The 14,108-nt window shown below is 31.4% G+C and overlaps 1 protein-coding gene across 1 annotated transcript; it reads right to left on the bottom strand.

Annotated features, from left to right (window-relative positions):
- Positions 1–226: 226 nt before the first annotated feature.
- LOC130646056 (uncharacterized) lies at positions 227–13,742 on the bottom strand. The gene is made up of 3 exons (XM_057452192.1): positions 13,704–13,742; positions 13,201–13,269; positions 227–2,038 (listed from the first exon to the last, which is right to left on the bottom strand). Exons 1-3 carry the CDS (start codon positions 13,740–13,742, stop codon positions 227–229), a joined length of 1,920 nt encoding a protein of 639 aa, XP_057308175.1.
- Positions 13,743–14,108: the final 366 nt, after the last annotated feature.

Raw genomic sequence — 14,108 nt, 5'->3', positions numbered from 1 at the left:
GAAATGTTTTCTGTAGCTTTAATATTATCAACTATTGATCACATCTTTTATTCATTTGTTCAACAATTTGCAATTTTTCAAGTATTTCATATATTTTTGTTGTGAGAACAATTTGTTTGTGCAGCTTTAAGTTAACCTCACCCACTCTTTTCTTAATTAATATTTGTTCTTAATGCAGGTTATCAGAGTAAAATTTAATAAAAAATGGCATGTATTAGTGATGAGGTTAATGAGGAAGTCCTGATGAAAAGTGATGGTAAACACCATCCTCCATACACCTAGAATTAATTAAATTCACAGTTCTTAAATCTTCATAAGATGTTGCACCACACGTATGTAATAATAGCATACGTAAATAAAAAAGCTCACCTGCGCGAGGACTCACACTATACATTCTAGAGACAATTTTAAGGTTAAAGTTTCGCCTTGGTGTCCAAACTTTCCTGTCGTTATTGAAAACGAAATGAAGAGGAATGTCTGGATACAAATATTGGCGAGCATTGTGATTCTCTCCATTTAGCACAAACCAAGCTGTTAATTTAGTGGCTTGATTTGCAGCTCTGTTCACAGCTTCTTCAACCTGGTCTGGCTGAAAATAAACAATATGATTATTAGGCAAGTGCACTGGCAGTCTATGGACAACATGAGATTGCTGATGCATTTTAAATTCAAAAAGGCGCCATATTGCTTCTGGCGCACTGACATACCTAGCGTCTAAAAACGTCTGTACCTCATCGTGATCAATACGTTCATTGATCTCAATGTTGGCACAATCATGACCCTTATAAATATATTTATAAAGGTATTTAACAGATTTAACAGACATGCAAGCCTCTAAGTTTATATGTGCATTGTATTTCTTGGAGAGCCATGGATTGTAGGGAACAACCCATCGATTATCTACATCAACATTATTGACATTGATATGTATTCCATTATTACGACGTCTATACAATGGATATCCATCAACGTCTGCAATGGTAGACCCTAAAAATTTTTTCGGAAATTTTTTTGTGCAAACACCATCCTCCATACACCTAGAATTAGGATTCAGATAGCCACATGGTCCATGAATCATACACGACCGAATAATTTCAAACAGCTCAGGTTGTTCTTGTTGATTAGGAATTTCGGCTGAAATAACACTGTCTATGTCATCTGCATCCCGAAGTTTATCATTGGGATCTAAATGAAGTAACAAATGACAATGAGGTAAACCCCTCTTTTGAAATTCTATAACATAAACATGTGATACAGTTTTACCTAAAACACCCCTTTCAGTAACATCTTTTAGGAGTTCATTTAGTTTCAATTTAAAAACTCGAGAAACTAAATCAGGCCTATCATGTGCACGTTGGCCTGCAAACAAATTTTCTGTAATCTCACGCCATTTTGGATTGCATGTAAAAGTCAGAAAAAAATCTGGTTTTCCAAATTTACCAATGACAGCCATAGCATCTTGATAGTTTTGAGCCATGGCACGTGGACTTCCTTGAAAACTTGAAGGAAGGACAACAATACGTCCTGGTTGAAGGTCTCGCTCTTCAGCTCGTGCATTCAAGTGGTCAGCTAAACCTTCATAACTGTCAACACGCAGGTTTGTTTGATTCGCACGAATGTAATTTAAGTTGTTACCCTCAACTTTAACATAAGAATCCACACAATACTGTTGAAATAATTTCTTACCATAATGAATCGGGCTAAAATTTTCCCGAACAGCTACACGGTAAGTATAATACTGCAACATTGTAGTAGTATTTCGAGTACGGGTTGCACGTTCGGCAACATGGGGTATCCCATAATACCAACCTGGTTCACCCCTTGGAAAAAATAGAGGATAAACCATCGGCTCTAAATTTGCAGATAACGTAGAAATATTTCGCAAATTGCCTCCACGTGGGTAGGTAACAATATCCCTGTTTCCAGGAGGAGCTCCATCTTGGCCAACAAAAACTGCAGCTACTTCGTCATGATGTGGCAAGTTATATCGCCTTCGATCACTGCCAACTCTCATGTACATATGAAATGCCTGATTTTTCTATGATTTGATGTGTTTCATAACCTTTTTGTGGAAGATTTATGGGCAATGGCAATATAGGACATGCTAAAAATGGACTGATTTTTGTTGATTTGAATGTGTTCCTCAAAAACAAATCTGTTTTACATTTTGTGTAAACTTTTGTGAGGACAGACCGTATATACACTCTGTTTTCCAAAAATAATATCTTTGTTGATTCAAATTTACTCCTTATTCATTTTTGACACTCACGTTTAAAATATTTGGTAAAGGTCACTACAGATCATCGTACTCAGGAAAAATTTTTTGTATTCTTAACCTGTTCATTTTTACAATTTGTGTATATTTTTTGGGAACAGGATAGTATGTAATCGAAGAAATGATTTTCCAGATATAAATTTTATGTTTTTTGACACTTTGATTGAATTATTAAAGGTTTTTCACAAAGTAGAGATGTGTTATTTCTGACTTTATTATTTGTTGGTGTTGTACATGATTCTATACATTATTTTGATTATTATTTCAAGCTCTATACATAATGATCTTTGTTGATTCAAGTTTATTCTTTGCTCATTGATTTTTTGACATTTAGGTTTAAAATTGCTGGTAAAGGGCAGTACGTTTTAACTTTTTTGAGGGAGTACAACACCGAAAAAACTTGTGTTTTTTTTTATATTTTGTATAAATTCTTACCGGGCAGGACAACATACCGAAATGACTGATCCCTCTCTATTTATAAATTTGATGCAATCCAAATCGCAGTTTTTTGAAATTTTGAGTAATATTTAATGAGTACAAGATACAAATACTGATTTTTGTTGAATCAGAAGTATTTCCTAGAACCACTCTTTTTTTACACTTTTGTGGAGAAAAAGTGTATGCAATATCATCAGAATAACTGATTTTGTTGCAAACTGTTTTTCTTTTTCACATTTTGGATTGAAATATTGTTATAAAGGGCATATATCAATAGACATATATATACCAAAATAATTAAATTCTGCAAACTTTGATTTTGTCGTTCACCTCTCATCTTTTATATTTTGATTAAACTTTTGAGGAAAATCATAGGAATTATTTAGAATATGTATTTTGTGTTGGAAATTTAGTGCAAAAATTGACGTAAAATGAACTGTTAAATTGATTGTTGTTGTTTTAACATGAATTATGACTCAAACTTTGTTTTTGCATTTCTAATTTGACTAATTAGCCTAAAAATTTGCCAATTGGTTTTACACTCTGTTCTTTTTTATATATATTTTATGTGAACATAGAAGTACACAAGTAAAGTTAGAAGCCACAAGAAGTTAATTCGAAAGTGAAGAGTGGAGCTAGAAGTAGTAAAGAAAAGTTAGAAGTAGAAAATGAAAGCTTGGGTTTAAAGTAGATTTGGATTCACAAATAGTAAGAACTTTTTAGATATTTTTAGACGTTATGTTTTTATGTCGCTAGAGTTACGTGTCAGGCAGACTCGCATTTGCCAGGAAAAAGTCACTTAAGAGCTTCAAATTCTTTATATTTTACCGCGTTTTTTTTTACACTTTTTTGCATAATTAATGTTATCAAACAAATGTGCTAGCGAAACTTTTGGTTTGTTGAACTTACTGCAAATGTCATAATTTTTATATTGCTATTGTTTCTCTTTATATGTGTTTTACTAAGCATAAATAGCTAGCTGGCGTCTTCCCAGTTTAACTATATATAACTGGGTATCTGTCTTATCTAATGTTACCTTCAAGCTCCATATCTAAACCTAGCTAGCTAACTGATGATTAATGTTGTTATTCCTCTTTTAATTTTCATTAATGTATCCCCTGGTGCGTAACTAATGTGTTTGTCCTAAAATTCAAAATGCTACATAAAGCTGTTAGCTGACTAACAAACGGAAAACTTTGGTTTGTTGAACTTACTGATCACTGTAATGTTATTACTATTGTTTCTCTTTATATGTGTTTTACTAAGCATAAATAGCTAGCTTTAGTTTTAGCTAAGTGTTCCCAGTTTAAGTATATTTAACTGGGGGTCTTAGCTACTGTTAGCTAGCTAATGTTGTCCTCCATGGGCTAGCTCTAACCTATGACTTATATTGTTATTCCTCTTTTTTAATTATCTATAGCTAGCTACCTTAGTTTCCAAACTTCTTTTCTTTTATGAGCACGAATTATGTTGTAACAAGCTAGCTAGCTACCTACCTACAAAATCTTTAAAGACTTAAACTTTTGCAGATGTATTTTATATTTCTTTTCGCATTTCCTGTAAACTTTACAAAGGGACCACGTGCAATATGACAAGTGGAATATTTTTTTTCTCCAGAATTTAAAGCGTGTGTGTTAAGTTATTTTTTATTGTTTTGTTTCTGACATCCTGTTTAACTTTCGTCAGCCTACATGTAAAATGCCAGGTTATTTTTACAGGGGGGTGTAGCTAGACATTTGATTGGAAATTTACATGGGTTTTTGACTTTATTTTCATTTATGAGAGGATGGTCGTTCGGTTCGGGAAGGTTGTTCCTGTTTTTGTTTGTGTTGCAAACTGCTGTTTTTTAAAATTTTCTGTAAACTTTTGTGGGAAAAAGACCACATGCAATATACTGAAAGTACAAATTTTGTAGAATTGGCCTCCACTAAAGGCTGTTGTGTAAGCTAATGGCTTTTTCATAGTTCGTATTATAAACTTTTGTTGGGGAGAACTAAACTGTATGTGATGTCATTTTTGCTGGAAGAAAATTCCATGGTTTCACGTTTTTGTTAAGAATTTTATAATTGTGGTAATATATAACTGTTTTTGGTGATGATGAAAAAACTTTTTTGTTTTTTATATTTTATGAAATGCCTGATTTTTCTATAATTTGATGTGTTTCATAACCTTTTTGTGGAAGATTTATGGGCAATAGCAATATAGAACATGCTAAATGAACTGATTTTGGTTGATTTGGATGTGCTCCTCAAAAACCGATCTGTTTTACATTTTGTGTTAACTTGTGTGAGGACGGACCGTATATACACTCTGTTTTCCAAAAGCAATATCTTTGTTGATTCAAATTTACTCCTTATTTATTTTTGACATTCACGTTTAAAATGGTTGGTAAAGGTAACTACAGATCATCATACAAAGGAAAATTTTTTTGTGTTCTTAACCTGTTAATTTATACAATTTGTGTATATTTTTGGGAAACAGGATAGTATGTAATTGAATAAATGTTTTCCAGATATAAATTTGATTTTTGACACTTCTGATTGTAATATTAAAGGTTTTCAACGAAGTAAATATTTGAGATGTGTTATTTCTGACTTTATTATTATTGTTAGTGTTGTACTTGATTCTAACATTATTTTGATTAGTGTTTCAAGCTCTACACATAATCTTTGTTGATTCAAGTTTATTCTTTGCTCATTGATTTTTTGACATTTATGTTTAAAATTGTTGGTAAAGGGCAGTGCGGAACTAAAAGAGAAAATGTTTGTGTTCTTAACTGGAGAATAGATTATAGGGAGAAATCAAAATATGAACAAAAATCAGTTCAATTGGCATATTTGAGATGCGTTATTTTAAACCTAAATGTCAAAAAATCAATGAGCAAAGAATAAACTTTGTGCTGTGGCTGTTGGTGTTGTGACTGTAGGTGTTGTAACTGTCGGTGTTCTTACACATGTAAAATTCCAGGTTATGTTGCAAACTGCTGCTTTTTAAAATTTTGTGTAAACTTTTGTGGGAAAAAGACCACATGCAATATACTGAAAGAACAAATTCACGTTTTTGTTAACGTTTTTGTTAAGAATTTTAAAATTGTAATAATAACTGTGTTTGGTGATAATGAAAACTTTTTTGTTTTTAATATTATATGAAATGCCTGATTTTTCTATGATTTGATGTGTTTCATAACCTTTTTGTGGAAGATTTATGGGCAATGGCAATATAGGACATGCTAAAAATGGACTGATTTTTGTTCATTTGAATGTGTTCCTCAAAAACAAATCTGTTTTACATTTTGTGTAAACTTTTGTGAGGACAGACCGTATATACACTCTGTTTTCCAAAAATAATATCTTTGTTGATTCAAATTTACTCCTTATTCATTTTTGACATTCACGTTTAAAATATTTGGTAAAGGTCACTACAGATCATCGTACTCAGGAAAAATTTTTTGTATTCTTAACCTGTTCATTTTTACAATTTGTGTATATTTTTTGGGAACAGGATAGTATGTAATCGAAGAAATGATTTTCCAGATATAAATTTTATGTTTTTTGACACTTTGATTGAATTATTAAAGGTTTTTCACAAAGTAGAGATGTGTTATTTCTGACTTTATTATTTGTTGGTGTTGTACATGATTCTATACATTATTTTGATTATTATTTCAAGCTCTATACATAATGATCTTTGTTGATTCAAGTTTATTCTTTGCTTTGTCACCACCTCGTTTCCAAGTTATTTGGCCTCAAATTTTTAGGTGCACTGTAATGGCTTCATTAATTTAATATAGGATATTGACGTTAAAGTAGTGTTATTTTCGTCGCGTCGTAACGTCAGAAAATTTAACATATTAGACATGCACAACACAAATAATAACAATGTCAGAAATAACACATCTCAAATATGTATATACATCCTAAAAGTGATTATGTTGAAAACCCTTAGTATTTTATTCTAAAATGTCAAAAAGGAGGCCTGCAAGAGTTAGCACAAATCAACAAAAATAAACTTTTTACACATTTTATATATTGTCTTTCCCTTAGAAGCTTATACAAAAATACGAAAAAGCCATAGTTTGTAAAACATCAAATTTAAATCTAGAAAAATCAGTCATTTCGGTTATATACCATCCTCTACCACAAAAATTTACACAAAATGTAAAAATCAACCAGTTAAGAACACAAAAAATTTTTTGTATTCTTAACCTGTTCATTTTTACAATTTGTGTATATTTTTTGGGAACAGGATAGTATGTAATCGAAGAAATGATTTTCCAGATATAAATTTTATGTTTTTTGACACTTTGATTGAATTATTAAAGGTTTTTCACAAAGTAGAGATGTGTTATTTCTGACTTTATTATTTGTTGGTGTTGTACATGATTCTATACATTATTTTGATTATTATTTCAAGCTCTATACATAATGATCTTTGTTGATTCAAGTTTATTCTTTGCTTTGTCACCACCTCGTTTCCAAGTTATTTGGCCTCAAATTTTTAGGTGCACTGTAATGGCTTCATTAATTTAATATAGGATATTGACGTTAAAGTAGTGTTATTTTCGTCGCGTCGTAACGTCAGAAAATTTAACATATTAGACATGCACAACACAAATAATAACAATGTCAGAAATAACACATCTCAAATATGTATATACATCCTAAAAGTGATTATGTTGAAAACCCTTAGTATTTTATTCTAAAATGTCAAAAAGGAGGCCTGCAAGAGTTAGCACAAATCAACAAAAATAAACTTTTTACACATTTTATATATTGTCTTTCCCTTAGAAGCTTATACAAAAATACGAAAAAGCCATAGTTTGTAAAACATCAAATTTAAATCTAGAAAAATCAGTCATTTCGGTTATATACCATCCTCTACCACAAAAATTTACACAAAATGTAAAAATCAACCAGTTAAGAACACAAAATTTTTCACTTTTGGTTCCGTACTGCCCTTTACCAGCAATTTTAAACCTAAATGTCAAAAAATCAATGAGCAAAGAATAAACTTGAATCAACAAAGATCATTATGTATAGAGCTTGAAATAATAATCAAAATAATGTATAGAATCATGTACAACACCAACAAATAATAAAGTCAGAAATAACACATCTCTACTTTGTGAAAAACCTTTAATAATTCAATCAAAGTGTCAAAAAACATAAAATTTATATCTGGAAAATCATTTCTTCGATTACATACTATCCTGTTCCCAAAAAATATACACAAATTGTAAAAATGAACAGGTTAAGAACAGGTTAAGAATACAAAAAATTTTTCCTGAAGGAAATGGGAAAATAGGTTCTTTTAGATGTTTCTCTGACGTCAGCAGTGCATATTCAAAAAAATGTTCTTAAAATCTTACACAAAATGTCAAATATCAAATCGCATTAAATCCTCCACACAAATCTTACACAAAATAAAAAAGAACAGCTTGCAAGGTGTAAAATCTAGTTGATAAAAAGTTACAACAACGACACTCAAACATCGACACTCACAACACTAAACTCACAAAACCGACAGTAAGAAGACCGACAGTTACAACACCAACAGTCACAACACAGATAATAACAATGTCAGAAATAACGCATCTCAAATATGTATATACATCTTATAAGTGATTATGTTGAAAACCCTCAGTATTTTATTCTGAAGTGTCAAAAAGGAGGCCTCCAAGAGTTAGCACAAATCAACAAAAATAAGTTTTTTACACAGTTTAAATATTGTTTTACCCTTACGCTTATACAAAAATATGAAAAAGCCATAGTTTGGAAAACATCAAATTTAAATCTAGAAAAATCAGTCATTTCAGTTGCATACCATCCTCTCCCACAAAAATTTACACAAAATGTAAAAATCAACCAGTTAAGAACACAAAAATTTTCTCTTTTAGTTCCGTACTGCCCTTTACCAACAATTTTATACATAAATGTCAAAAAATCAATGAGCAAAGAATAAACTTGAATCAACAAAGATTATGTGAAGAGCTTTAAACACTAATCAAAATAATGTATAGAATCAAGTACAACACTTACAATAATACAGTAATAAAGTCAGAAATAAGACATCTCAAATATTTACTTCATTGAAAACCTTTAATATTTCAATCAGAAGTGTCAAAAAAAATCAAATTTATACCTGGAACATCATTTATTCGATTACATACTATCCTGTTTCCCAAAAATATATATACACAAATTGTAAAAATTAACAGGTTAAGAACACAAAAATTTTTTCCTTAGTATGATGATCTGTAGTTACCTTTACCAACCATTTTAAACGTGAATGTCAAAAATAAAGAAGGAGTAAATTTGAATCAACAAAGATATTATTTTTGGAAAACAAAGTGCATATACGGTCCGTCCTCACAAAAGTTAACACAAAATGTAAAACAGATCGGTTTTTCAGGAGCACATCCAAATCAACAAAAATCAGTTCATTTAGCATGTTCTATATTGCTATTGTCCATAAATCTTCTACAAAAAGGTTATGAAACACATCAAATTATAGAAAAATCAGTTTTTTCATCATCACCAAACACAGTTATATATTACCACAATTATAAAAATCTTAACAAAAACGTGAAACCATGGAATTTTCTTCCAGCAAAAATGACATCACATACAGTTTAATTCTCCCCAACAAAAGTTTATAATACGAACTATAAAAAAGCTATTAGCTTACACAACAGCCTTCAGTGGAGGCCAATTCTACAAAATTTGTGCTTTCAGTATATTTGCATGTGGTCTTTTTCCCACAAAAAAAAGAAAATTTTAAAAAACAGCAGTTTGCAACACAAACAAAAACATGAACAACCTTCCCGAACCGAACAACCATCCTTTCATAAATTAAAATAAAGTCAAAAACCCATGTAAATTTCCAATCAAATGTCTACACCCCCCTGTAAAAATAACCTGGCATTTTACATGTAGGCTGACGAAAGTTAAACAGGATGTCAGAAAAAAAAAACAATAAAAACAAATAAACACGCACGCTTTAAATTCTGGAAAAAAAAATTCCACTTGTCATATTGCACGTGGTCCCTTTGTAAAGTTTACAGGAAATGCGAAAAGAAATATAAAATACATCTGCAAAAGTTCAAGTCTTTAAAGATTTTGTATCGTGCTCATAAAAGAAAAGAAGTTAAGGAAACTAAGGTAGCTAGCTATAGATAATTAAAAAAAAGGAATAACAATATAAGTCATAGTTTAGAGCTTGCCATGGGATGAGAGGAGCAGGCATTATTTGGAGGCCAACATTAGCTAGCTAACAGTAGCTAAGACCCCCAGTTAAATATACTTAACCTGGGAACACTTAGCTAAAACTAAAGCTAGCTATTTATGCTTAGTAAAACTCATATAAAGAGAAACAATAGTAATGTAAAAATAATAACATAACGGTGAGCAGTAAGTTCAACAAACCAAAGTTTTCCGTTTGTTAGTCAGCTAACAGCTTTATGTAGCATTTTGAATTTTAGGACAAACACATTAGTTACGCACCAGGGAATACATTAATTATGCAACAAAAACATAAACAAATATGGCGGCTAGGTTTGTTTTTAAAAAAGCGCTAAAATATAAAACTTCAAGAATTTGAGGCTTTTCTTTGAAAATGCGAGTCTGCTTGCTCCAGTGACATAAAAACTAAACGTCTAAAAACATCAAAGTTCTTACTATTATTGATTTTAAATCCACTTCAAACTCTAGCCTTTATTTTCTATTTCTAACTTTACTACTTTACTTCTAGCTCTAGCTACCACTTCTTAATTCACTTCTTGGACTTTTCTTTGTCTGAATTACTTTTTGCACTTTTTTCAAGACGAAGGGACCGTTCTTTTTTTGTTGTTGTTTTCGGTGTCGAGGGACACCATTTTTGTACAGAAAGCCGTTAAATTTATTTCAGCAAATCAAGTTGATCCATTTTGATCACGTGATGTAAACAAAGTAAACCTGCTAGCAAAACGGATATAACTTTTTCGGAGACTTGAAAGGAAATTTCGGCTACATCAAAGGAAAATGAACACATCCACTTTGCCTGTCACAGACAGACGGACACACTTAGCGTTTTATTATAAGAGATGTCTTATTTCTGACTTTATTACTGTGTTATTGTAAGTGTTGTACTTGATTCTATACATTATTTTGATTAGTGTTTCAAGCTCTACACATCATCTTTGTTGATTCAAGTTTATTCTTTGCTCATTGATTTTTTGACATTTATGTTTAAAATTGTTGGTAAAGGGCAGTACGGAACTAAAAGAGAAAATATTTGTGTTCTTAACTGGTTGATTTTTACATTTTGTGTAAATTTTTGTGGGAGAGGATGGTATGCAACTGAAATGACTGATTTTTCTAGATTTAAATTTGATGTTTTCCAAACTATGGCTTTTTCATATTTTTGTATAAGCGTAAGGGAAAAACAATATTTAAACTGTGTAAAAAACTTATTTTTGTTGATTTGTGCTAACTCTTGGCCTTTACCAGCAATTTTAAACCTAAATGTCAAAAAATCAATGAGCAAAGAATAAACTTGAATCAACAAAGATCATTATGTATAGAGCTTGAAATAATAATCAAAATAATGTATAGAATCATGTACAACACCAACAAATAATAAAGTCAGAAATAACACATCTCTACTTTGTGAAAAACCTTTAATAAATCAATCAAAGTGTCAAAAAACATAAAATTTATATCTGGAAAATCATTTCTTCGATTACATACTATCCTGTTCCCAAAAAATATACACAAATTGTAAAAATGAACAGGTTAAGAATACAAAAAATTTTTCCTGAGTACGATGATCTGTAGTGACCTTTACCAAATATTTTAAACGTGAGTGTCAAAAATGAATAAGGAGTAAATTTGAATCAACAAAGATATTATTTTTGGAAAACAGAGTGTATATACGGTCTGTCCTCACAAAAGTTTACACAAAATGTAAAACAGATTTGTTTTTGAGGAACACATTCAAATCAACAAAAATCAGTCCATTTTTAGCATGTCCTATATTGCCATTGCCCATAAATCTTCCACAAAAAGGTTATGAAACACATCAAATCATAGAAAAATCAGGCATTTCATATAATATTAAAAACAAAAAAGTTTTCATTATCACCAAACACAGTTATTATTACAATTTTAAAATTCTTAACAAAAACGTTAACAAAAACGTGAATTTGTTCTTTCAGTATATTGCATGTGGTCTTTTTCCCACAAAAGTTTACACAAAATTTTAAAAAGCAGCAGTTTGCAACATAACCTGGAATTTTACATGTGTAAGAACACCGACAGTTACAACACCTACAGTCACAACACCAACAGCCACAACACAAAGTTTATTCTTTGCTCATTGATTTTTTGACATTTAGGTTTAAAATAACGCATCTCAAATATGCCAATTGAACTGATTTTTGTTCATATTTTGATTTCTCCCTATAATCTATTCTCCAGTTAAGAACACAAACATTTTCTCTTTTAGTTCCGCACTGCCCTTTACCAACAATTTTAAACATAAATGTCAAAAAATCAATGAGCAAAGAATAAACTTGAATCAACAAAGATTATGTGTAGAGCTTGAAACACTAATCAAAATAATGTTAGAATCAAGTACAACACTAACAATAATAATAAAGTCAGAAATAACACATTTTTGTGGTAGAGGATGGTATATAACCGAAATGACTGATTTTTCTAGATTTAAATTTGATGTTTTACAAACTATGGCTTTTTCGTATTTTTGTATAAGCTTCTAAGGGAAAGACAATATATAAAATGTGTAAAAAGTTTATTTTTGTTGATTTGTGCTAACTCTTGCAGGCCTCCTTTTTGACATTTTAGAATAAAATACTAAGGGTTTTCAACATAATCACTTTTAGGATGTATATACATATTTGAGATGTGTTATTTCTGACATTGTTATTATTTGTGTTGTGCATGTCTAATATGGTAAATTTTCTGACGTTACGACGCGACGAAAATAACACTACTTTAACGTCAATATCCTATATTAAATTAATGAAGCCATTACAGTGCACCTAAAAATTTGAGGCCAAATAACTTGGAAACGAGGTGGTGACGTCAATGATTTTTCACCGCGTGGGTAACTAGGGACCAACTAGGACCAATTTGGGTAATTTTCCCAAACCTGGGTCCCTGAATCCGTTTCGGAATGGACGGGTTGATGACGTCATCGAAAAACCTTCAAATCCTAATATCTCTGCAACCGTTTGTCAAAAATACGCGATCCTATACATTTTCTTGCTCAGCGTTTCAAGATCTATACGATGAAGGCAACAGGCATACACATTTCTGAAAAAAAACATTTTGTGTTCTGACATGTCTCTGCTGACGTCATCAAAATTTAAATGACGGTTGTTTTTCTCTGTTATCCTGCCTAAGTGGATTTTTCCACGGGCCTTATCGACTAGGGTCTTTTCCATTTTTGACGCTGTCCAGTAAGCGCCAGCGGCTTTGACAACAAACCTTGGGGACAAGGTTGAAAAGGACCAGAATAAGAACAAGGAGATTTGGTTTCAGCCTGACATTTTTTTTCTAAAATAAAAAATAATAAAAGGATTTCAGAAAGTTCAATCTAGACTTAAATGAATCTATATTATAATGCCCGTATACGTCTGTCCGTCCGTCCGTCTGTCTGTCACGTAAAATGGTAGCTGCGACGGGCGAACCCGTGGATTTTTCCACGGGCTAACGACTATACAGTAAAAATAATGGAAGACTGTTTGTTTAGTGAAAACATTAGGCAATATCAACCTCGATCCCAGGGCCTGTAGCGTTTTTTGGTACGCGTTTCATCCTCATATCAAAAAACGCTACAGGCCCTGGGATCGAGGTTGTAGGCAATATATTTTTGAGATAACATTTCAGGTTGAGGAAATATCAAAAAGTAACAATTTAGGGAAAATATTTTACTCAATCACGTTTTCTGGTAACAGAAAGAAATCTTGTTGACAAAAAAATGAACATACGCAAAATAAAATATATGCGCAGAAGAACAATTTCTCCATGTTGAGCATACCGTAAAATGAAAAATTTTAAATAACTTAAAAGTACAAAAAAATACTAACCTTTTCCGACGAAGCTACAAATTTTTTTTTGTATTTTTATGCTTTTCTCCATTCAAAATCCCCAAGTTAAGAACTCCATTTTAGAGCCTAAAAATGGGTTACTGTTTTAATTCTCCTACAGTGTCTAGAAAACGTGGGGGAGAGCAATGCTTATATGTGGCTATAGGTAAACTGAAAGATCATGCCTACTGCAGATGTGCACTCACCAAGAAGCTGAAGCACTCACCAATCAACCACTAAGTGTCTGGAATCGCCTATACAAATTAAAAGAGCAATGAGGCTGTAGTTGAAAATGAGAACTAAGAC

The sequence above is a fragment of the Hydractinia symbiolongicarpus genome, chromosome 5, assembly GCF_029227915.1.
Source record: "Hydractinia symbiolongicarpus strain clone_291-10 chromosome 5, HSymV2.1, whole genome shotgun sequence".
NCBI classification, from domain to species: domain Eukaryota; kingdom Metazoa; phylum Cnidaria; class Hydrozoa; order Anthoathecata; family Hydractiniidae; genus Hydractinia; species Hydractinia symbiolongicarpus.
Note: the sequence above shows the minus strand (reverse complement) of the source record. Positions and strands in the feature narration are given on the sequence as shown.

What these genes read in the sequence shown, in the direction of transcription:
- LOC130646056 (XM_057452192.1), bottom strand. Translation starts at nt 13,742, where the DNA reads ATGGAGAAATTGTTCTTCTGCGCATATATTTTATTTTGC. An exon ending in GCGCATATATTTTATTTTGC is followed by an intron (nt 13,270 to 13,703) that starts GTATGTTCATTT and finishes TTTTTATTTTAG; the next exon opens with AAAAAAAATGTCAGGCTGAA. An exon ending in TTTTCAACCTTGTCCCCAAG is followed by an intron (nt 2,039 to 13,200) that starts GTTTGTTGTCAA and finishes ATCAAATCATAG; the next exon opens with AAAAATCAGGCATTTCATAT.